Source organism: Maylandia zebra, linkage group LG4, assembly GCF_041146795.1.
Source record: "Maylandia zebra isolate NMK-2024a linkage group LG4, Mzebra_GT3a, whole genome shotgun sequence".
Classification (NCBI taxonomy): Eukaryota; Metazoa; Chordata; class Actinopteri; order Cichliformes; family Cichlidae; genus Maylandia; species Maylandia zebra.
Window position 1 is genome coordinate 2,248,791 of NC_135170.1, and position 25,058 is coordinate 2,273,848.

At 48.6% G+C, this 25,058-nt stretch overlaps 1 protein-coding gene across 4 annotated transcripts; it reads right to left on the minus strand.

The window, feature by feature from the left end:
• Positions 1–214: 214 nt before the first annotated feature.
• Positions 215–20,128, minus strand: nbr1b (NBR1 autophagy cargo receptor b). 4 transcript variants are annotated; one of them, XM_012915857.4, is made up of 23 exons: positions 19,877–20,128; positions 17,207–17,269; positions 16,933–16,951; positions 16,812–16,834; positions 15,583–15,771; positions 15,410–15,487; positions 15,063–15,331; positions 13,685–13,810; positions 13,242–13,448; positions 12,634–12,793; positions 11,911–11,994; positions 11,631–11,816; positions 11,275–11,391; positions 9,320–9,395; positions 8,558–8,668; positions 8,089–8,265; positions 7,657–7,929; positions 5,766–5,949; positions 5,425–5,670; positions 4,967–5,052; positions 4,807–4,879; positions 3,671–3,764; positions 215–3,190 (listed from the first exon to the last, which is right to left on the minus strand). In XM_012915857.4, the coding sequence occupies exons 1-23, from the start codon at positions 19,976–19,978 to the stop codon at positions 3,017–3,019; spliced, it is 3,117 nt and encodes a 1,038-aa protein (XP_012771311.2). In that variant the 5' UTR covers positions 19,979–20,128; the 3' UTR covers positions 215–3,016. The 4 variants fall into 4 exon arrangements, with proteins under 4 accessions (XP_012771311.2, XP_076738972.1, XP_012771312.2 ...); XM_076882857.1 differs by lacking the exon at positions 7,657–7,929; XM_012915858.4 differs by lacking the exon at positions 3,671–3,764.
• Between the last annotated feature and the right edge of the window lie 4,930 nt (positions 20,129–25,058).

Below are 25,058 nucleotides of genomic sequence, written 5' to 3' on the forward strand. Positions count from 1 at the left end.
CGCCTCTGTCAGAGGTCACTTCCTGTTTAAAAAGGAGCTACAGTGTTACAAGATACTTGCTCAAAGACGCTCAACAGTCCCATCTTTGACACTGTGAAAGATATATGATGACATTCATCTAGCATGTTTGTTGCTTCTATTTACAGGTGACATCACAAACGTGACCTTTTTAGTTGCACGTGATGCTTCTAACACACGAAGCAGAAGCCTCGGGTGGGTGTAATGCATTTAATTGGAGACATTGATTTGTACATCATACAATATTCATAAAGTGCAACACAGAAAAAAAGCAAAGAGCCATCCCCCGTTTTTCTTCCTCCATAAATACATCTTCCCCAATTTGAACATATTTCATCCAACCACAGCTTCTGGCACACATGACGACTCATTTCAGCACGATGACACACGGCACACACCTGACCTTCATTTGAAGCAGGCCACACTGAACCTGTGGCAGGACACTTTTATTCTTACCTTTCAAATTAATTACCTATCTGAGAGGGTGAAACCCGACAGCATGATTTATGAAACGTTAATATAAAAGAAATAATGAATGCCTAAAACTGATGAAAAATCTAAACATCCGTGTGAGACGTCCGGAGCTGTTTGAGTCAAAAACGTGGCCCAGTGTGGGGGCTGTACCTCTGGTCCTTCAGGCAGCAGCAGGAAAGACAAAAGTTAGAACACAGAGCTCATGCTGTTCTTTAAATCGTTTCAACCACCCAGCATGTGACCTGCACGTCTGCCTCAGGCTCCACCCACACTGTTGCTTTCTGCACAGACATGTTGCATCAACCACGCACCAGTGCAGACCGACACAGACAGGGTACCATGTGACGTGAGGTGTAACGGCATAAAGTATAGAAGCACACAGCGTATCGCACCACACCAACAAAACATCCGTTATTACAAAGTATGAGACTAAAACTGCAGAGCAGCTTTAACTAGCACACCTAAAGACACGCCGTCAGACTTACAAACAGCCTTCAAGCAGTCAAAGCAGAACTTAAACTAACTCAGCCCACTACTTTACTAATGAAGTCAGCTCAGGGTCCAGCTACGAGCAAAAGGAAGGAGCAGCGACCTTACTGTGCACACCTGACCGAGCCCGCCAACGTCTGCAGCACCACGTGTGTCTGGGATTCACAACAAGCGTGGCAACGAGCCCCTCGTGACCCGCACACCTCTTTGGAACTTTCTCTAGTGGATGGAGGGAAATCCATTTCCAAAGGTGTTACTATAGCTACCAAACCTTAATGCTGAAATCAAGTCGCCATCACCCGGGCCCCTCAGCTGACCCTAATGAGCAGACGTACCACAAACCGAACAGGCAAGCACGTCGTGCCCGCTCGCCGTCCGCCCATCTTAAATCCTTCATCTGATAATGAACTTCGTCTAAAGCCACAAAACTGCGTCTCCATTCAAAACAGCAGAAGCATGTAAACATGGGTGGGAAATAAGAAGATGGGACGCGCAGAGGACAGGAAAGGAAGAACGTACGCTGCTGCTCATCAAGTTTAGCTACGATCGCTCTATGCAGAGGAACTGGTGTGTTTCCACAGCAGCTCTGGGTAAACTGGTTCTCCGCGAGGTTGCAGCTCTGAGTGCTGAACAAACCTGGTTGATTAGCTAGTTAACCATCATGCAGTGGGACAGTGAAGTCTGTTCACCACCACTGACTCACAACAGCAGTAAATCACACACCAGCTAACAGTCCGGCTCAGTTTCAGCTACACTGAGTGGTTTCCAGTGACTTCTCTAAAACAGGTGATGCACACATGTTGTATTTAGTGTATATGAGAAAATCCCAGTGATGGACTAAAGTTACAGGACAAAGGCAACGCGCAACCAAAACGGCACGCTGCAAAAAGCTCATCACACACGTCGTTACCAGCATGAAGAGCGTCACTCAGATGATCTGGGCTGAGCACGTGTGCGAGTTCTGGGAAACCGACTCAAAAAAGGAGGAATGTGTGTTTTGAATAGCACGGCTATTTAAACATCAAAGTACTTCATTGCATTCATCATCACAAGTCACATCAACACGAATGTGTCGCAGCAGTCCTGCTCCTCCAGCTGGAGCTCTGGAAACACCAAAGGGTCAGATTTTATACAGTAAAGCCTCACACACACTACGTCACCTGACCAGTTCTGCTTACCTACAGTCAGTGTGATTATTTACAACCCGATAATAAAGTTATTAGTAGCTGTTGGAATGGCTGCTCAAATAAAAGAGAAAGAAGCAAACCTGCAGCTGACACTGTGCAGACGAGCTGTGTGGGCCTGCTCTGGGACACAGGCCAATGATATCTAACCAAAGGAAATTTGCAAACAATGCTAGCTTCGTGAACAGCATCAGCTCACTACCAGTCGAGCTGCTTGTTACAGTCGTCACCACAATAGGCAGAAACATGCACCACCAGCTGGTGTGATGGAGCCGACTGGACGAGGCGAACGAGACTCTGAGGAGATGAGATGACTTGATGCCTCAGCAGGACCATCAGCACGAAGCTGCATTTTCCTTTAGCCCAAAGATGTTCTGAGCGAGCGGGTTCGGTAGGCGACCTGTGAGAGTCTGCTGCTGTGGACTTGAGCAAAGGAAACGCGTGAGGGTGCCGTCTGTAGCTTTTTGGGATCCCTGCAACCAACAGGAGCAGGTACAGCAACCGTGGAGTTTCTGCAGCCAACACAACTTTAGCTCAGGTTTGATGGAAGCGAATGCTTTCACGCTTCACACTTCGTTAAAATCCATGATGTTAGCATGTGGTGTGATTCACATCTGAAGACCTAGAATGCCTGTTTTCACCTTTCTTAGACAGATATGCAAAGAAAACCTGCAACTACCAAGATCTACGCTGAAAGTACTAAAACTACAGACAGTGGGTGGGTGATGGTCCGCTGGAGGATCCAGGGCTGCTGGAATGTCCCCTGACAAGCTCGTAGTATAATCCTCGGTCCAAAAGGGCAAATTAGTGGAGAGCTGAAAAGAAGGAGGAAGAGTTTGGCCTCCTCGTCATCAGTAGCGTGTAGAGTACCAGTCATTGTCGGTCATCTGAACGAGCTCGTTGACCACGTCCAGCAGGTTGTAGTTGTGTTTCTTTAGCAGACGCTGGTTCAGAGAGCGGTCTGCAAAACCCATCTCCACCAGCACGGCCATCATGGTGTCCTGGGTGGATGCATCCACTGGAGGCTGGGTGGAAACAAGATCGGATCAGTCGAGCGAGCCAGCTACTGATTACCGCACAGGCCTGAATGAGTCTGTATCTGAAGTGTTTGAAGGTCTGACTGCTGACAACATGCTGTGTACAATGTAAATAAAAGCAGAGTGCAACATGTCACGACTGCGTGGCGTCCCCTCGTCAGGAACTGATCGAGCATCGGGAGCACCGTCTGATCAGGGAGCACCTTCGCCAGCTGGCTCCTGCTCTCCTGGATTAGGGATGCAGCCCCAGCTTAAAAGCCTTTCCAAGGTAGTGCAATTAGCTTTGCATTGGACTGATTAATGTAAGTGTAGCCCCACAACTGTGTCGCCTACGTGTTGCATCGCTATCATGCAGAGAAAAGAGTTCAAACCTGGGCTGTGACGTTTGCTTCAACACTGGAAAATAGGCTTGAAACTCCAAAACACACAAATGTGAATATGGGAGAAAAAAGCTGCTAAATGTGTCACCTGTGTGGGGCCTTGTCCGGTGAACAGGGCTTTGTAGGCAGAGGCAGCTACTGACAGAGCTCCTTTCACCAGGCCGCCGGTGAGGCCTTGCTGCCTGAGGAGGGCAAACATTTGGAGAGTTAATCCTTTTGTTCTCTCTTATCAGTGTTTACGATTCATGGATGTGAATTTATTTATGAGCTGTCTGCAAGGGGAAAGGTTACAGCAGCAAACAGAAACCAGAAAGCATCCTTGGACTTCATGCTGCCTCCAAACTGTTAGTGCTCGTCATTCTACTCGGGGGGCCAAAACATTATTCTGCTTCTGTCTTAGTTGGCAGCTGGGATTTAGAAGCACAACGATGGGCCAGGCTCTCAGCAGAGCCACGGTGAGACGACTCCTGTACGTATGTGCGTCTGAGCTGACCTTAACCTGACCTCAGGCTGACCTGTGAGGACTCTGCCTGCACAGTCATACTTCGAACAGCACTGCAGTTCAATCAGCTTCATTTGAACCTTTGTACATTACTAACTTCACTTTCTGAGCCTCAAAGGCAGCGAATCGTCCTGTGAGCCTGGGAAACTCGGACAAACAGCAGCAGGCAGCTGGACTGGCAGCTTGTTACAGTCTCACTACTTTAACATGAAGACATTGTTTAGCTTTTATGTTAGCGAGCAGATAATCTGCCTACCGTCTCCTGGAAGCCTGCGTTTGTCCGTTTCTATTAGAAGCTACATTCAAAGTGATCGGATGATGGCGCGACTCTGATGTCTGAGATTTGTAGTATCAGTGGTGTGCACGCTCCATACTGAAGAGCAGATACAGGAAGTTGAAAAACAAACTGAAAGAAGCTGCATCATGTAGGCTCTGCACGATAAACCAAACCTAGCCAACGGATGGATGGACGAATAAAAACGTGATAGCTTCATTGTGCGCGTGTGTGTGTGTGTGTGTGTGCGCGTGTGTGCGTGTGTGCGCGTGTGTGTGCGTGTGTGTGCATGTGTGCGCGTGTGTGTGTGCATGTGTGTGTGTGTGCATGTGTGTGTGTGTGCGCGTGTGTGTGTGCGTGTGTGTGTGTGTGCGTGTGTGTGTGCGCGTGTGTGTGTGCGCGCGTGTGTGTGCATGTGTGTGCGTGTGTGTGTGAGAGAGAGAGAGACCTGGGGTCCTCGGGGTCGTTCTTCTCCGTGTCAGTAGCTTCAGGATCAGTCTGAGCGCGCTCAGGAGCTGCTTCTGCAAGACAGAACGATGCGATCACCGTGGACTTCATCAGAGTGGTACTGTGACTGAAGTGACAGCGAGACCCAGTAAGGAGCCTACCGTCCTCAGTCTGGTGCAGTTCTGAACCCTGCGCTCCTTCCTCAGCGCCGGCATCCTCCTCCTCTCTCTCTGCGCTGCTCTCTGGGCTGTCAAACACAAACATGTTTGCTTCGCTCATTTACTGTCCGCACAACAACAACGCCTGTGCCGCTTCATTAGCTTCATGACTCGGCTCGCTGTATTTGAATCTTGTTTAAATGAAGGAAAAATGTTTTTATATGATACGGCACACCATCTAACATATTTTGGTAGCTATTTTGTGACTGACAGGTGATCATTTGTACACAAGCAGGAAAGAAAGCATTAGTAATCTCCTTTGCCTGATGAAGGTCTAGCCCTGAAACGCTGTAAATGAATGGCGCTACTGTGGTGCAGATGTGGTGCAGATGTGGTGCAGCAGTGGAGCGGTCGGTCTGAGGAAAAGACCAGCTTTCCTGAGGAAACGTTCTCATGCTTACTGTGATGTGACGACAGCTTGAGGCGGGGTGACTACTTCAGGAGTCAGCGGCTCATCGTCCAGCGTCTGGGATGTACACAGCATATCGTTGGCACTGCTGGCTCCTGACAGCTCCATTCCTGGAGCCGCTTCATCCACCTCGTCCGCCTCCCCCTCTCCTGCGGCACTGTCCCGACGCTCAGCTGAGGGGGTATCTGGGTCTGTGTCGGTCTTGGCTTGGACGTCTCCGGGCTGGGACAGAGCAGAGCTGCAGCGGGACCGAGAACAAAGAAAAAGTGAAAGCACTGATTACTGTCCCACAGCCGAGGGTTCTCCCACACACTCCAAAGCCACGGCTCCTACCTGTACATGGACTCTCCCAGGGGCCGAGTGGTGTCAAAGCAATCGGGGAGGATGATGATGTAATCCTCGGAGGACGTGGAGGAGGAGCGACTCCTCATTACATCCCTCTTCTCCTCCTCTTCTTGCTTCTCCCTCACTCTGGGCTCCACACAGATGCTCTCCATGTGCGACTCCTCAGCTTCACCTGTGATGAGACCAAGGAAGCAAACGCTGGGTGTGACTGGCTGCTGTGCACATGCTGGGACACATGCTGGGACACATGCTGGGACACATGCTGGGACACATGCTGGGACACATGCTGGGACACATGCTTCACTCCCACTCATGACACAGAGGTTCAAGCTTCGCTTCGACTTCTGTCGTGCCCAAAAATGGCGGCAGAAGCTAGAAACATAAAAGAGGACCTGAGGGTGTGTAGTGTGTGGACCTGATGCGTAGCTTGATTTTTAGAAAGGTGCACAAGGTTTTAACACATAAGCTAGCTGGAGCCTAGCTTAGACTTGAAGCAGGAGCAAGACCATCGCACTTCTAGAAATCTGGACAAATTTATTAAACCCCCCAAAACGGGGCTCTCCAGAGACTGAGTCAGCTCCCAGCCAGACTGAAAACAACTTAAACATAAAAACATCACAAAGAAAGAACAATACAGTATCCACAACAGCACCAGAGAGTAAAGCAGAGAAATGTGGATTATTAAAGGTCCAGTTCAGTTTCATTTACACAGCACCAGATCACAACACAGTCGCCTCAAGGTGCTTAATATAGTAAGGTCGACCCTACAACAATACATACAACAATCATATGACCCCCTATGAGCAGCACTTTGGCGACAGTGGGAAGGAAAAACTCCCTTTTAACAGGAAGAAACCTCCAGCAGAACCAGGCTCAGGGAGGGGCGGGGCCATCTGCTGTGATTGGTTCTTGATTCATTTAAAGGAACATAATCATTTCTGTTAGTACACGACTTAATAAATTGATCAACAAATCGAGTCTTTCTATTTGTGGCAGCAATTTTCCAGCTTATCAATCAACCAAAGACCAGACAGACTGGTGCTTAGCCTCGTCCCCCCCAGCTGTAACACCAGTGATCACCTATCGTCCACCTGGGCCTTACACACAGTTTGTCTGATGTCTCGACCGACCCCTCCCCTCTTGTTTCCTTAGCGTCTTATGTCAGGTGCATGACAGCGCCGTGAGGAGTAGCAAGCCACAGAAAGTTGGGATTTGGAAAACAGATGGAATGGATTCAAAGGCAAACGCAGAGGCTGCAGTGTGGGAGCACTTTGGGTTTAAACTGAATGACCGTGGTGAAACCTGTGTGAGCCGGTTTGTCGCCTTTGTTGTCAAATAGTAGCAACTAAACTGCTTCCTGTTAAACCCAGAATTTAAAATGCTGCTCCTCACACACGAGCTCTTCAATAATCGGCCCCAGTCGTACAAAGTGTTGCAATTAGCTGACATTTAAAGCATAAACAGCTGTTCCTCGACAGAGTCCTCCTGTTTGTGGTGAAGGAGCTCCACACAGACCCTCAACTGTGCTGTCACAGCACATGTCAGCTGGCTGCCCGTTAGCACCGCTGCCTGGGGTTTCAGTGGCGCCCCTCCTGCTGATGCTAGCTGAAAGAGTTTCCAGAGCTCCTCCCAAACACTGAGCTGACCATAAGCTGCAACCCAGAGCTTCAAGTCTGCTCCCGTACAAACCAAGGCCGCCATCACACCTCACTGTCCTTGAATCCAGCCCAGTCATACGGCGACATCTTCACTCAAATTAGACGCCGCCTCCACTTTATATACAGTCTGCAAATGGTCAACGCTCACCCCCAAACTGGTGCAAACAGCTGTTTCTCACAGAGAAGCTGCTTGAGTCAACATATCAACTTAAAAATGTCACCTGTGGCGGTGTGTTCGGGCAGCGTGGCGGTCCCGGCTGAAGCGTGGAGCGGCCCCGGTGCTGAGCTCGGGCCAGGCAGCACGTTCAGGGGCACAGACGTTGGAGTGGGCAGGGAGGCTTTCAGTGGGGAAGGGATGGACGCCTTCAGACCAACGAGGGGTTTCATGGGAGTCTTGGAGTTGCTAGAGCAGCTGTCGGGACTCTCCTCCATTTTCACCGTTTTACTGAGACAGGACAGCGAGGAGGAGGAGCCCTGAGCAGCTGGACGTACCACTGAAAGGAAACACGAGGACCACAGTGAAACACCAGCAGATCACGCTGCAGTCTGACGTTCCAGCCAGAACAGACTGTATGTGAACATGGACGCGTTCCAGCCAAACAAATGATCATTCATTTAAACGCACGAGCCGGCGCCGAGGGCGTGTCACTGACCTTTTCCTGTTCCTGGGCAGGATCCTCTCAGAGGTATGTGATCAGGGGCCTCCTCCAGGGTCATCGAGCGAATCACAGTCTCACAAACAAACTGAGTACCGCTGATGTCATCCTCCCCTTCCTCCTGAGCTGGGACTCCGCCCCCTTCAGCTCCAGGTCCTACCCCGTGGGGGACATCTGAGGACCAGCAGCGAGACAACAAATGTCAAGACACGCCCATTTCATTTTTGAACACAGCTGTATCAGCAGGACAGCTGCTCACAGTCAGAGAGCCAACTGCATGGCTGTGAACAGCTGGACAGTCTTAGAAGAAAACCTTCACCCCATTGCATGCTGGGAAGCCAAACAGGGTTTTTCAAGGGACCTGAATCAAGTCAGTCAGGTGCGGCTTCTTTAACGAGTACTTGTAGTTTCAACAGAACCTTTAAATAAACTGGGAGAACACTGAGGAGGATTGGGACTTCATTACCCATGATGCTATTGATGACTTCAGTCTCTTCCTGAATCAGACCCAAGGAGGGGCTGCCCTTGTCCAGCAGAGGGCCATCTTGAGACAGAGGGGACATGCAGGGTGTGATGTCTGGAGGAGAAACACAGACAGCACTGAGCTCTTACAGCACGTGGACTTTTACAGCCGGCTGACAGAACGAAGACCGAATGGCAGTTTTTCCAAAAGTGTAACATTTGCGGTGGTTTTGAAGCCGACGTGGGGAACACTTCAGAGAGCTTGGTCACCTGCTCTGCGTCTGGAAGCTGAGAGCACCGGTCTCTGATGTGCAGACTGAAATGTTCCAGCCTCATTCGTCATTTATTACTCTCCGAGTGTTTCCAGTGAATCAGCTGTGGGCTGCAGACACACCAGTTTAGCACCTGAACTGCACAAAGCCACAGAAAGCGGTGCGTCTAACCAAACTCAGTCTGCAGCTTCCCCACTCGATCAGGGTCACAGCACCTGACGCTAATCAAACTACGAGGTCAAAGAAACATGAACGTCTATGAATCACAGACGGCCTCCGTCAGTGTGTCGGGCCGATGCTGCCACTGCTCAGAGGACGCTGTGCTCGCCGTGTCTGAAAGAAATCTGCTGTCTTTGCATGTTACAGTTTGAACGTCGGTATTTGTGGTGCAACAGATTGTATCTGACTATTTTATTGTTCACATAACTGACGTGCTTGTAGTGCACACACGTGTCTCTTAACCAGGACGAGTGTTCTGGCTGTTCTCTTCTTACCAGCAGGCGTGTTGGTGGGGGCGCTCTCCAACTCTTGGACGATGTTGATATCCAACAGCTCAAAAGACAGAAGATCCTGACAAATGAACAACAGGTAACAGATTACAAGGCTAGTCTACAGGTCACCTGACCTGTCTCCAAACCAGTACAATCCAAGGCAGAGCCCCAGTTTATAAATGAAGATGATGATGTTTCAAATCATTTGTAACACGTTTCTTGTTAACAGAGGACTCAACTTATTGCTACATAAGTGCAGGGTTGTTGAGTGCCTGAGTCACTTTGCTGTTAAAGTGCCATCCTGTAGTAAGTACGAGTCATAGGCCACACCCCTTTCCTTTATATTTTACTGGGAAATGAGACTTTGCATAACTTCAGTGAATTTGAAGGTGAATGACGGCTCTAATGGCTCCACACACGCCCTGCCACGCCGCCCTGCTGCGCCGGATTTTCAGTCCAGTTGCTGTGTAATCTGCAAACCTCAGCCTCTCCCTGTCTAAGCTGGAGTGGATGTGAGTGTTTGTGTTTCGCAAACCAATCCAGCTGTCAGCCAATCAGCATTTGGCCCACAGTGAAGCCACGTTACGCTGAGTTTTTGGAGGAACAGATTGAAAAGCCCCTCCCACAGGCTTGCATAGGCAATTACAAAAGCAAACGGGGGTTGGTGTGACTCAGGTGGTAGAGCAGGTCGCCTACTAATTAGAAGGTTGGTGGTTCGATCCCTGCCTGCACGGACCAACTACACTAACCCCACGCTGTCACTCAGACGTAGCTGTATCTACTAAAAAGCTCTGTCACCTCATTCTTCATTTATCGCATCCACAAACTTGGAGGATCGTGTCGCTCGTTTATTCTGATGACAATAAATTTGACTAAAAGTCTGTCTCCATGGAGACACGTGGACTCTGAATGTGAATTTAGACGGAAGCAGATTTACAGTTGTTGCTCGTTTGTCATTTCAGTTCATTTCAGCCTGTATCATAAACAGATTACTAGGGATGGGTATCGTTTAGGTTTTATCCGATACCGGTGCCAAACCGGTACTTTTGAAATGGTGTCGGTGCTTAAAGAATGGAGAACACAAACTTTGTCCAAAAACCTCTCATGTTCAGCTGTTTTTTTGTAAAAAGATAACAATGTTAGCCTTTTCTGCAGCTATGGGGCATATATGGTATCACTCTTGGCTGGAAGCAGAGCTTAAACAATGGCCAGGACTCTCCTCTTCGTGTTTTTGGGGGATGTTGCTAACTCCGGGTCCGATAACAGGCACCACACCCGCAGTAGATGTGCTCGGTGTGAGGTCTCGCAGCAAGCTATCAAATACGGCGCATTTCTGGGCTTTTAAAAAAAACGCTATGCGTCGCTAGGTGTTTCATCGGATTCTTGGTGTTACCTCCTTTGACAGTATCACAGTATCAGCTTAAAGCACTTGTTGCTGCTGAGTTTGCATCTTTTGCTGTGAAGTACAGCCAGACTTTTTGCCTTGGGCATTTTTAATCTGTAGCTCTGCTCTAAAAGAACGTACGTACCTGGCCCCGCCTACTATCCTCGGAAACGTAAAATGACTGGCTAGAATCCAAAGTGTGTCACAGCTCAGGAAAAAAAAGCAGCGAAATGTGCGCTGCTTTTCGGTCTGGTTACTACCGTTTATGTCAGAACCGACACCGGTACCCAGCCCTACTGATTACTATCAAAGACAGAGCAGCACACTGACTGCCAGTGTGGACCAGTCCCAGTCTTCACAGGCAACAAGTTTACACAGCTGCAGTTACTTTGGTTGTGCTATGATCTGTACAAACAGATGCTTCACTGCACATTCATGGACATTTGAATAAACAGATAAAATATGAGCTATTATTATTCCAGCTTCATGTCAGCTGCAGTATACGTACAGTAACGTGATGTTAGCATACTGAAGTTTAGCTGCTAGGATGGGGAGGAGCATCACAGCAGGTTACCTGTGCAGTGAGCAGGTCTACAGACGGGATGTAGTACTCTTCTTGGTCCACTGACAACAACGGCTGTTCCCTGGAAGCTGCACACGCTTTCCCATCCTTGGCTACTGGGTTCTTGCCCTGCAGGCAAACATTCACATCAACCTCATTTGTGAATTTGCACATCCAGAAATTTATTTCATTTTTAAACCATCTAAACTTCAATTTGTTTTGTATGAAATTTACAAACCAACCATCCTTGATCTCACCCCAACCCTCTCACACCAATTAGCTAAACTGCAGGAATGTCTTACAGAGTTAAAGTTTGAATAAAGGTTACATCAAATGATTTCAGCCTCCCTGAACTGCATTCGTCCTACCTGCGGTGTGACACAGGGTGAAACCAGGATCCCATCAGCCATCATGGCTGCTGGAGCCAGAGGGTCGACCACGATGCTGCACCACACTCTCGGTCCAAACTGCTCCCCAGCGTGGGCCAGACGCCAGTGAGATGTGTAGGAGCCCTCCACAGTGGGCGCACACAGCGCTACGCTCACTATGCCAACCTGCACGCACACACACACACACACACACACACACGCTTGTTTCAGTGCTTCACGAGGACACGTGCCACAGCTCGGTGGGATGTCTCACACTCACCTGTCCCGGCTGCAGGAAGGGAACTGCCACTTCTCTCCAGCGGTCTCCAGATCCCACTGCCAGGTTTCCCCACATAAACTTCAGCTGCAGGAACCAAACAAGACATAATATAATGGTTCCTTAGTGGGAGTTTGCACAGTGGACCAAAGCCTCCCACAGGTGTTGAGGTCAAAGAGCAAAGTGACGCTCTGTGGTCAGTAAATGTCAGCACTTTGCTGCTAAACGTGATGGAATAATGTTTGACACTATTAACACTGTTAAGGAGGGATTGGTTGGTCACAGTGAAACAGGGTTGCTGTTTGTTTACACGAAACACAAAGCACGGCTGAACTAAGCCTGTTCAAACACAAAGCACCAGGGATGAACCTGAAACTCATGAGATGTGACGACGAGCGTGGAATTTGTGTTAGTCAGTGATGACATTTCACTACAAAGGTTGGGTAATCAGTGACGCTCATCACCTGGGATCATGAGTATAGCTGTTTCTATGGCAACCCAGCCAACAGTTACACTTCCCCCAAAATGTAAAAAGTACATCTAACGGTGGGTCGAATAATATAGTTGCGTCACTGTGGCCAGCACACCGTCAGGTCACGTCTGTGCTGTACACACATGGACGCGTCCATGATATTCACGGCTCTGAGACGGCGAGCAGGTCTCGTTCTGGTGTAGGTGCTCTCAGGAGAATCCAAGCTGTTAATGAGCTGCTGTTTGAGACTTTACCTTAGTCTCAGCACTCCAGCTGAGAGTCCCAGTGTTCCTCATCTTCCAGTACTTGATAAACTTGGTCCCAGGACGCAGACGCGTTCCGTCAGGAAGGTTTTCGTCCAAAAACGCTGCCGTCATGGCAGGAACCACCAGGGGACAGGGGCGCTTTGGTCGCCTGGGCAACAAGAGGAAAACCCCTTTATTCAAATTCTTCATCACGTCTCACTTTAAACTCATTCATATCGTCATTCAGCTCCCATCATCCCAGAGCAGCGGTTACAATGGACCGCCTTATTGACTGCTGCAGTCTGCTTGCCATATTTTCCCACAGTCTATTCACTTCATTGCACTATAACAACCTAGGATCACCATTCATCTTTAAATGTGCTTCAACTTTTGGGGAAGCCGTAGTAGGTGGACAAAAGCTTTCAGGCTCACAGAAATGCATTTCGTCCACACCGACCCCTGACGAGCTGATAGCGCCTCGCTGTGACTCGACTGTGTGAGCTGATGTTTGAATAAAGACAGACTTTGTTTCTGGAGCTACTCTGGAATCACACATGAGGAGATCGACACTGAGATATTTGAAGTGCGTCCTGCAGCCTAACTTGGTTGGGACCTACTCTGGGCTGTTGTGCTGTGTGGCTCGAGGCTGCAGGAGGACGGGGGAGGAGCTTCCGTCTCGATGGGACGAGCTCCACTGTATGCCCCGCCTCTCCATCCTCAGCTGCTTCCGGATTTCCTTCACCTCGGCTTTCAGCAGGCGCTTCTCGGCTTTCAGCCGCTGCTTCTCTGCCTTTCGGAAACTGCGATCCCCCCGCCTGTAGAACCTAAACAACAATGGATCGAGATGAAGTAACATCAGCATTATGGGAATGTCTACAGCCAGGTGTAGCATTTCATACTGGATTCAGACAGCCCTGCATCAGCTCACACTCATACCACATATCTTTAAAACAAACATTCATGTTTTTAAATATTTAGTGTGTAAAGCTGATAATATGAAGCTAGTTTGTGCTTTTTGGTAAATATGAACACGTGTTAAAGTCCGGTAGCTGTGTCACACCTGCTGTGGTCTGGGGCCGGTGATCCGTGCTCTGGGATGGACAGGGGAGTCCTGGCTCTCACCAGATTGTGACTGGGATCGTGGGAGAAGCTGCAGGGCTCGCACAGAGTACAAGAGGTGCACACGCTGTGGAGTGAAACAGCCCAGAGGGATGAGAGGAAACGTGAGACTGCATCTAAAAACTGACACCGTGATGAAGAGCACGCACTCAGCTTCACAATCTGCAGAGATAACAGCTCCTGGCATGCAAGGAGAACACAAGGAACTGCACAATGTGACCAAACAGTTTGTGTGCAGAGCTGAAGTTAGAGCACCAACATCCTCCCTTTACAGCAGCAAGGCCACAGGGTAAATGTTCACTTGGTAATAGGGCTGGGCTATATCATACCGTTCACGGTAATAACAGTGTAACTTTGGGCAATGATGGGAAAATGAAATATGGCGATAGAATATGGGTAAAACACGCATGCGCAGTGCCTTTGTTTTCATACGCACATGGCGGCGACGCAGAACGAGAAGAGGCGAAAGCGGATCGTTGAATGAAACGATGAACCTGAACTGGTTTGTAAAAATGCTGCAGCTTCACTGGTGTGGAACTGGTTTAGCTTTCGTCCGTCAGATACACAACAAAGCACTATTTTTGGTAGCGCATGCTAGCGGGCCGTCGTTATTACCGTGTTGTTTGGAAAATACGGCGCACTTAAAATCATCCTTTGATTTTTCTGAAAGTCGACAGAGCCCCTTATAATCCCGTGTGCCTTATGTATGAACTCTGGTTGTGTTTACTGACCTCGAAACGATTTTATGTGGTACACGAAAATCTGTCAAATGTTTCAGTACGACTATCGTAGGCGGAGCCTCGCGGAGTGATACGTACTGTGCTTCAACATAATGTTACCGTATTGTGTGTGTATAACCTCTTTTTAAGTTCTGTGGATGTTATACATGGTTGTGCTGAGGATGTGTCGGCCAGTTTCCACTGGAAACGCCTTTTGGTTAAACTGTCAGTGAGGAATTTTCTCTGTTACATTTTTATATAACTTTAATGCAGATAAAAAACAGCTGCTTGTTTCAGTGAAAATACATTGATGGGTTTTTTGCACTAATAAAGTTGTGGAGTTGTAAAGTGTTTTGTCTCGTGTCAATTATATCGTCAGTTATATCGATATTGCAGATGTTCAAATGCGTATCGTGATAAATATTTTGGGCACATCGCCCTGCTCTGCTTGGTAACAACGTTTTGCAGCTTATTCATTTGTACACTGACAAGTGTTAGAGTTAAACCCAGGCCTACTGCGACACCGGGACAGCGTCTTTCACCAACAAAGATAAATCAACAAGCAGAATCCAAAGACTGAACTTACTCAACAACACATACCTGCACTGATAGCCTCCTCCAGTAGTCTGCCCCCTGCAGGACGAGCAGGGAGGAGTTGAGGAGGACGGAGCTCCAGGCAGAGTGGAAGAGGACACCTCGGGGACCTGCTGGGTCTCTGCTCCTCCTACAGCTTCCACTCTACCTCCACCAGCTCCACCAGCTCCTCCTGCTGCTCCTCCTCCCCCTCCCAGGGGTTTGTGGATGCAGCACTGTCCTGAAAACTCCCGACAGATCTTTTCCACTGCCTCACGAACTACCTGGTCCTTAAACTGAATGCAGTAGCGAGCACTTTAGTCATCAGTCGTTTAGCGGAGTTACTGCTATGACACTCATCAGGACGTTCTTACCTTCTCCATGTAGGAGGTGAACCAGGCTGGAGGAGTCTTGTCTTCTTCTTTGGTCCCTTTTACTTCTTTCATGATCACCTGAGCAACAAAAGAACATCATCTATGTGCATGCAAACATATGGGCGCAGCAGTGGATAGATGCAGTAAGAATGAAGCCTGTGCTGGGCTCTTACCATGCCCTGTTCTGGCACTGCAGCCTGGACCTTGCGACTGACCACCTGAGCAAGTGAAGGGCAGTGCTGTGGGGGCCTGAAGCCCCTCTTGGGTTCTGCTCCGCTGGCCTTGGTGGTGGCAACCCTCGTCGGCTGGCCTCGAGTTTCGTACACATTCATGTGCAGTCGGTTCCCCTGCCTCACCGCACTCTGGAAAATAAACACGCCGTCAGTTTCTCCGCTAGATTCGTCACCGGCAACACAAATGCTTCACTTAAGAAGAGCAGTAAGCACAGCGATACTATATCATAAGGAAGTCTTTATTTTCATGGGTCAAATGTAACTGCACAAACCATGAACGAAGAGAAACACCAGTAGGCTATTATTACTTTATTTCTTTATCAATTAAACAGATCAAAGTTGTGGAGAAGCCTGGAATCAGGATTGGGAAAGCTGTGGCTATCGACCCAAACATGTGGCCAAATGATCTCAATATAAAAGAGATAATCACAGATGGTAAAGACACACCCTTCATATCACATCACAATGAAATAGAAGCTTATGGCGGATGATAGCATGGGCGGGACGTGAAAATATCCTCCGTAAATCTGGAGTCTTCTTCATACACTAAGAATAACTGTGGAGTTCCACAGGGCTGCATGTTAGACCCAGTTCTGTTTTCTATGCCTTGTCCATCAATGAAGGTGGATCTGTGCTATACACAGGTCAGGGATCTGTGCTGGAGCTGGATGTGAGGGGGTTCGATACATCTTAGCTGACGTTGCAAAGTAAACAGGCGCTGCTTACACAACGAGCTAACACAGCACTCCAAGACACCAGCAAACAAACACTCCACAGAAGCTTTCCACGTCACGTCTGCACTGTAAAGGAACAGGAGTGTGGAAGCAAGGACACCACACTAACACTTTCTATCCACAGGCTACTGAACCACTGCCTATGTCCAACTGTTTATCCATAACTGGAAATTTGCACTTTTCGTACATATATACACCCTGATATCGCTCTGTATATATTAGCACTGTGACAGTGTTGCAACTACTCGCACTCTAACTTCTGTTTACACCCACATATAAGCTGCAGGATTCACAAAGCACTGTTTTACTATTATTACTTTCTTGTAGTCGTGTGAAGGGAGCCTGCAGACTAAGCAGGTGCTCTGCATAACCGTCTGTGTTCTGCAGAGCACATGACAATAAACTTCTTGAATCTTTAACCGTGAATGAGCTCACCTTCAGAGCCTCCTCATACTCAGCTGGAACACAAGCAGAAATGACCAACGTTAACATGAGTGCACTTTTATTTGGACTTTGTTTAATGTGTAGCATCATGTGACTGCCCAGGTGCACTTACCTTGGCTGTTAATGGACACCTGGAGGAAGAAAAGGAGAAGACGGTTACATAAATATGTGCTAAGAATGCGTTACATGGAGGAACTCCTGGAGTTCAAGGATCGCTCCTTCATACAGGGCTGCTCACTTGTTAGTGAATCCTGGTCAGAATGTGAGCAAAGTGTTATAGGCACAACTTACCACAGTCATTCAGCTAGGCTACCACATTCTACTGCTGTAGGTTAGCTGTACCTACTCACTAATCTCACTTTGTATGGCACTCCTCAGTCTCTTACCTCCTCGTTCTCCTCATCAAAGTAGGTCAGCTGCAGGCTGCACAGGCCAAAGGAGCGCTTGACCTGTAACAGACAGACAGATGTTGCCACATCCAAAGTCAACTCTTATTTACTTCTTCACTGTAAATCTCAGACGTGTGGTGCTACACAATAGCTCTGAATGGCTGCTCTGCAAAGCTGGTCTGGCCCCAAAAGCTGGTTCTGCTCATCTGGATGTTTTCAGACTCGTGGCCCCTGATCAATGATCATGACAGTTTGCATATCAATGGTCACAAACTGACCCCACTGTTCCTTCAGTGGTGCTAGTGTCAGTCATTATGCAAATGTGCTGTTTATAAGGTTGGAAACCTGCAGTCACTGAAAACAGAAACAACCTTTTGGGATTTGCTCACCTGGACGACTGAGCATGCATCAAGACAACTACTCAAAACATGTCATTACTTCAGGACTCGACGGTTATAATTCTCTTCTATAATTAGGCTGGAAACATCTGGACCTGACCCAGAACACTGTAGCAACAGAGAGCCTCCCCACACTGACTGCTTATGAATCCATTACTGAACTTCATTCCTGGTAAGTCTTGAATGATGAGCCCATCATATCCTGCAGAGCTGACAGCAGCACACACCCACAGAGGGCTGCTGCTTACTTCTGGTTCAAAGCCAGTCTTACACACAGTCCTACAGGGTGAAAGGTCACACACTAAAACTGTTTTACATAGAAGAATTGTTTTTGCATATTTTGCACTCAACCAATCACAGCTCGATCAATGCTCGAGCAAAAGCCCACGAACGTCACCAGATGGTGTTTCCTGCCTTGATTCAGTTAATGTAACACTTCAGCTGAGCTCTGTGCACTGACACCGAGTGTCTGCACCTCAGTCACATCTTCGGCTGCATGAGTGTTTGAACAAAACTGTGGATTTATCTCCTGCAGTTTGTGTTTCACCCACACCCAGGCCTCCCCAGACCTGCTGACCCTCCTGAGCCTGATGCTGTCGGAGGTTTCATCCTGTCAGGACCGAGCTCTCTGATTACGCTCACACTGTAACACAAGTGCTCTCTCTTGACATAACTGTTATTGTGGTGTTATAGCAAAACAATAAAATGAAGTGTATACTTTACACATCAGGCACAGAGTGAACACATTCAGATCCATGATTGTAAATGAGGACGACATCACAACTGTGTGTGCCGAGTGCTTCAGCTGCTGAGGGACTGAGGGAGGAGTTGTTCCTGTATGTTTACTATCAGGAGGATGATCCCTCAGCCACAGGGACCAGGTCACAGGCCTCCATCTACGCTCCTGCTAGCTGTTCACATGCTCTGAGCAGCACAGTGCATGCCTTTGACACAAACACATATAAGCTCGTACTGTTTCACAGATCGGCATCAAATGAAAAACAGTGAATGCTAAACCTGTTGCAACAGTCTCAGCAGCCAAACGTCTGTGACTCAGCAGCACTCACACCAATGATGTGCTCCAGGTACAGCCGACCATGCAGGGCTCCGAGCCCAGTCCCAGTCATATATAACTGGGCTCTTGCTCAGGGCTCCGTTACTCTGCACTGCCAAACAGATCTACTGCAGCTCTGGATATCTGCATCCTTGCAGTGCGTAGCTGCATTTCTGAGGAGGTGCATGTCAGACTCACAGATTTAACACAGTACACAGTAATGAGCTGAGCTCTGTCATTCACATCTATATTATCCTATGGTTATTACGCCACACGCCGAAGTCCTACACGTGGCAAATATTAGAGAAATCTGTGCGTGTATCTGAATTAAACCAACACTTGATAACAGATATAAATAAATGCAGCCAGGCTTTCATCCTCGGATCTGTCACTGTGTTACTAAAATGCACCAGCTCAGTGGAAATGCTTCCATTTGTTCCATTTTCTGTGGCAACGTTAGGAAAGCAGCATAACGTTAGTTACACATAAGGAGCGTGTGCCCGTGTCGTGCTCGCAGTGAGGACACAAACACAGCTCCTGCACCCCCGCTGCGTGCTGCAGCCGTGGGGTATCTTTGTGGTTGTTTCGTCTGTTTACTTCCTGCACTCGGAGTGAACCACTGCGCATGGCGGTGAATTGGCTACGCTGTTGCTGGTGGTGACGTTAAACCGCTGGGCAGAAAACGCAGGAATGTGTACGGGCCTGTCTGACTCGTTGCCTTTACCTCCCCGATACCCACTGTGACCCACGCAGAGCCTTAAAGGTCACGCACTGCTTTTTCTATTATTCGGCGTGTTTCGCTCTGACATGCACAACAGTGTGGCTCAGTCTGGAGGGGCGAGCACGTCCTGAACAGCCTAGTGTCTAAGCAGGGATCACGGCCCGCCCGTGGAGCTGCTCGAAATGAGTGCGGCCCGTCACGAAGCGGGCCGGGACACAGGTCTGCGCGACGTGACGCACTCCCGGTACTTCCCGCACACTGTCGCCGTCACACCCGCTGGGCTGGGCCGCTCACCGTGACGGCTCGGGCTGGAGTAATCCTCTCCGTGAGCACACAGCGGCCCACGGCACCTCTCACACGGAGGTGTAAGCGTTTGCCCCGTGTGTCTGTCAGCACCTGTGGGCCCCCTGAACCCCCATCCCTCCGTGTGCTGCGTGAGCGCCATGCGTGTGGCGTCGTGTCTGACAGCAGGCCTGCTGCTCGTCTCTGCTTACCATGGCCTCCATCGACTCCCAGCTCTTGGTCTCGGATCCCGACAGCAGGAAATTCTTGGAATTTCCCCTGAAATTCACCTTCAGGTTGATGTAGAAATCCATGGCGCCCCCCTCGGTGCTTTAGAGCATATTACACGCGACGTACACGGAGGGTTTTCCGCACCGCCGACGACTCTTTCTGGGTTAACCTCAGCAGCTCAGTCCACCACGATTATCCGTCGAGCTGTGAGGCGTATTTTGTGTTTACATCAGCGCAATGAACACACCCACTTTGCACCACGTGTCCGGAACAATTTCTTCTTTAGGGTGCCTCTGTGCCTCTGAGTTGCGTTACTGCCCCCTCTGGTTTAACGCCGCCATATTGGCTTGTGTCCGCGATGCTGTGGGCTCCTCTAACGAAGATAGAGCCACGAACTGGTTTGGTTCTGGGCGATGGCTCACTGCACATCAGCACAAAGCTGTTTCAGATGTACAGGAGCGTCATTAGAAGCTTTTTGATATGTTATTATTAATATTATTATTATTTCAAAGTCTTTGGGCAAAAAGAGTGTTTCTTCCCTCCATCCATCCTTTTCAGGGTCACAGGGGGCACTGGAGCCTATCCCAGCTGGGCAAGACGCAGGGTACACCCTGGACAGGTCACCAGTCTGTGGCAGGGCTAATGTAACCAGTGTTCCTGCGTTGTGTCTGATAAAGAAAGGTAAACGAAATAAAGACCTCCAAGTTATTAACTTGCCTACTCCAGCTGCTCTACAGGGGAATTGTAGAAAAGGGCCTGCATTTATTTTTTTACATTAAACATAAAGTACAAACTTACATTTGACACAAGATTAAAAAAAACACCAACACGAAATCCGACATACCTGATAATGAATGGTAAATGGTAAATGGCCTGTATTTGTATAGCGCTTCTACTAGTCCCTCCTAGGGACCCCAAAGCGCTTCACACACCCAGTCATCCACCCATTCACACACACATTCACACACTGGTGGAGGCAGCTACAGTTGTAGCCACAGCTGCCCTGGGGCAGACTGACAGAACGGTAAAAGAAAGAAAGACAAAGTAATTAACTTGCCCACTCCAGCTCCTACAACCAAATGCAAAGTAGGGAAGAGGGTTAGCTCCACCCACCACAACTCCCAAGCTAGCAAGAATTATCTATTCACGCTAGCATTAACTGTGCCTATAACACATATGTGGCACACACGTACTACACATTTACATTTACAGCATCTAGCAAAGTCAGGCACAATGATGACAATAATTGAACTAAAGACACACAATCAGAAACATCAGGGTGGCTAAATATACATTATATGTGTGTTGTACGGTGTCTGGAAAGAAATGACACCCACCTCTCCCACAGGGGAATTGTAGAAGCGGGGAGAGGCCAAAGAGGTGCACTGTATTTATAGGGTTGCACCAAAGAAGAAGAAGAATCCATGATAGTGTGCGGTCATCACTCTTGCCAATGCTGTAGACGGTATCGACAGTATGGGTGGCCGGAGGTACAGCTCCTGTGTCCCCAAGAGATGTCACAGACCCATCCAGGTCAGACTCAAGGGGGCCACTGACAACGCTCACAGCAGGATGTGCAGCGTCGTCATTCAAAGTTGTGTCCAAGGGCAAAAAGTTAACTTGAAGGAGCAGGTTGCGATGCACCTTGTCTGTCTCTGATACAGCAGATATGAAGAGCAGGATCCAAGTCGACTACCGTGTACACAACAGGTTCCCATTTGTCAGGGAGCTTCCTTTTCATTCTGACTCCCTTGTTTGCCAACAACACCTGGTCTCCCAGTGAAAGAGGCAGACCCTTCACCTTTCTGTTGTACTGGTCAGACTGGTGTCTCTGCTCCATTGTGCTGAGTTCCTGGGCTTAGAGCATGGCAGAACGCAGGTCATCCATCAGTGACTTGACATAGGTATCATAGTCACAAATGTTGTCATCATGAAGGACATCCCGAAACATGAGGTCAGCTGGCAACCTTGGGACCCTCCCAAACATCAGGTAGAAAGGTGCACAGCCGGTGGTCTCGTGTGCTGTACAGTTATACACAAACGTCATGGACTGTATCATCTGCGGCCATTTCTGCTTAGATCTGGGGGGGAGGGACCGTAACATGTTTCCAAGGGTGCGATTAAATCTCTCTGTGGCACCATTACCCATGGGGTGGTATGGTGAAGTATGAGATTTGGCAACGCCACCCAAAACCAGAAGCTCTGCAAGCAGCTCGCTCTCAAAACTAGCTCCCTGGTCCCTGGTCCCAAAGCTTTTTAGCAACTCTCTTAGCTGTCTGATCCTGGCATTGGAATGCATGTGCTAATTTTGTGACGTGGTCAGTGATTACAAGGACATCCACAGACTTGTTGTTGCTGTCCTCAGCTGACCAGAAGTCAATCTACACAAATCTACCTCATAAATCCCTCCATAAACTGCAGTTGGTTCAAAACACAGCTGCTCGTATTATTTCCAGAACTAGATCCACTGAACATATAACACCAGTTCTTAAACAGCTCCATTGGCTCCCAGTTCACCTCCGTGTCAATTTCAAGATCCTGCTTCTCACTTTCAAAGCGCTTCATAACCTCGCTCCTCCATATCTATCCGATCTTCTCCACACATCCTCGCCCCTTCGTACACTCCGCTCTTCTTCAGCTTCCCTTCTGTCAGTTCCACCTGCTCGCCTGACTACCACGGGACTCAGAGCCTTTAGTTGTTCTGCCCCGAGACTTTGGATGCACTTCCACTTGCTCTCCGGACCACACACTGTCTCACCACTTTTAACTCACTACTCAAAACCCATCTGTTTAGAACTGCATACAACAGATCTGTCTTAGGCCATTTTTACCTTGCTCAGTTTTTATATTTGCTTTCATACTTTTATGGCTGTTTATGTCTAAATTTTATCTACCATGTTTGCTATATATACATTATTCTTATGTTTTTTATGGTATTGTTTACGTGTTACTGTAAGGTGACCTTGAGGGTCTGAAAGGCGCCTATAAATAAAATGTATTATTATTATTATTATTACAAGTTGCAGTGGAGCACAGGTCTTAATGCTTTCCAACAGGGCCCTAGCTGCTGGCTCTGGGGTCTTGTTGGGGTCTCACATGATTGCACACATCCTTCTCCATATCATACCAGAAGAAACGCTGACGAGCCAAGGAGAGTGTGCGAGGTTGACTTTGATGACCAGCGTTGTCATGTATGCCAGACAGCACCATTTGTTTTAAGGAGTCAGGTACCACAAACTGGAATCTCTTGTGTTTGGTCAGTGGGTCCCTCACAACTCTGTAGAGGACACCATTGAGGAATGTGAGCTTATCCCATTGTTTTAGAAGCTGCAATGTATGTTGGTTCTCGTGATAGCGCTCATGTCAGGAGGGCCTGCGCTTACGGTCAACATAGCAGGCTACTCTGGAGATCACAGGATCTCTCTTCCAGGAGATCAGCATGGGATATCAATTTCTCACATGATTGCGCACATCCTTCTCCATATCATACCAGAAGAAACACTGACGAGCCATCACATGAGAGACATCACAGTCAGGTGGACTAATGGAGGTCAGGTGAGCAGCGCTGGTGAGAAGCAGACTCCCACTCACAGAGGGAGGACATGATAGAAGAGACGTGATCAGTTGACAGAGACACATCGAGCACAGCAGATGGTGGAGCACTGTGTATCGACTGAGGCTGACGGGTCAAACAGAAGCCATCTTGGACACTGGCATCTTTCACATCACTGACTTGCTCTAGCAGCTCAAAGTATGGCTCCGACAGGAGGCGCTGGGCCAACGGCCTCACAAACGGTTCCCTGCTCAGGGTGTCTGCCACGATGTTCAGCTTTCCAGGAACATATTTGATCTCAAAGCAGTATGGTGCAAGCTTAGAGACCCAACGCTGTTCACAGGCATCCAGCTTTGGCTTAGTCAGAATGTATGTGAGAGGATTGTTATCAGTCCAGACAGTGAACTGGTGACCCTTGAGCCAGTGGCTGAACTTATCGCACACAGCCCACTTCAGAGCCAAAAATTCAAGCAGGTGTGCTGGGTATTTGGCCTGGCTGCGGCTGAGAGACTTACTAGCAAAGGCTATAGGTCTTGCTCTCTCCTCACCAGCTGGCACCTGGGATAAGACAGCACCCAGCCCATCCATGGAAGCATCAGTTGAAAGGATGAATGGCCTCTCAAAATCAGGATGTGCCAGCATCGCACAGCTGAGGAGTGCACCTTTGAGTTCCTCTCTCCCTCCCGCTCTGTTCCTGTGCTACTGTGAGTGTAACTACCGCCCTTCCCCCCTCTGCCCAGCGCAAAGCACAAGGCTCGCGTGCAGAGTGAAGCGGAAAAAAGGGTGAGAGAGGGTGAGAGAAAGGGAAAAAAAACCCATGGCTTGCATCGTTCACTTCAAAGAGTCGGCTCTAAGAGCCGTTTCGTTCGCGACCGACACATCACTACTGGTCATTGCAGCTAGAGGGCACATTCTGGGGAGACCGTGGCTGGGTGGTGCATGGAGTTAAGGGAGGACGTGATATTTTCCCCAATTTGCTTTGCTAAATCAGTAATCAAGCTGCTCAACATGTCAGTAGTGACAGCTTGGGTGTGTGTTTGCCATTTGCAAGCAGTTGGTGTGGAGCTAGCTGCCCATCCATGCGGGCACCAATACTGCTGGCCTACCCCTCCCAAAACACCTTGGAGCAATCTGATGACCCCTCCCCAAACCAAAAGTCACATTACTCCCCGCAGAGAACAGATCAGGCATAGTGCTATCCACAGTGGCTAAATATACATTATATGTGTGTTGTACGGTGTCTGGAAAGAAATGACACCCACCTCTCCCACAGGGGAATTGTAGAAGCGGGGAGAGGCCAAAGGGGTGCACTGTATTTATAGGGTTGCACCAAAGAAGAAGAAGAATGCGGGGGGCTCCAACTGATAAAGAATATAACTACAGGCTTGAAGGTCCTAAAAGTCATGTATAACAGGAACGGGAACCCAGGACCTTCTTGCTGTGAGGCAACAGTGCTAACCACCATGCCACCCGAGTCTTTATCCCTTTTCACTTTTTTTTCACGTCCCAGTTCAAATCATTGTCAACATGAGGTGGTAATGAGCAAGGTGAGTTGTCAGGGTTTGTTGGAGATCTTGTCCAAATGAATGAATTTCAGGATGGCAGCGCTC

Bases quoted from the DNA above. Each gene is read 5' to 3' on its own strand.
- nbr1b (XM_012915857.4), bottom strand. From the start codon at position 19,978: ATGGATTTCTACATCAACCTGAAGGTGAATTTCAGGGGAAATTCCAAG. The intron at 11,392-11,630 runs GTAGGACGAATG...GTTTGCCTGCAG, and splicing joins CACCCTGTGTCACACCGCAG to GGCAAGAACCCAGTAGCCAA. The intron at 8,266-8,557 runs GTAATGAAGTCC...GCTGGTCCTCAG, and splicing joins AGTCATCAATAGCATCATGG to ATGTCCCCCACGGGGTAGGA.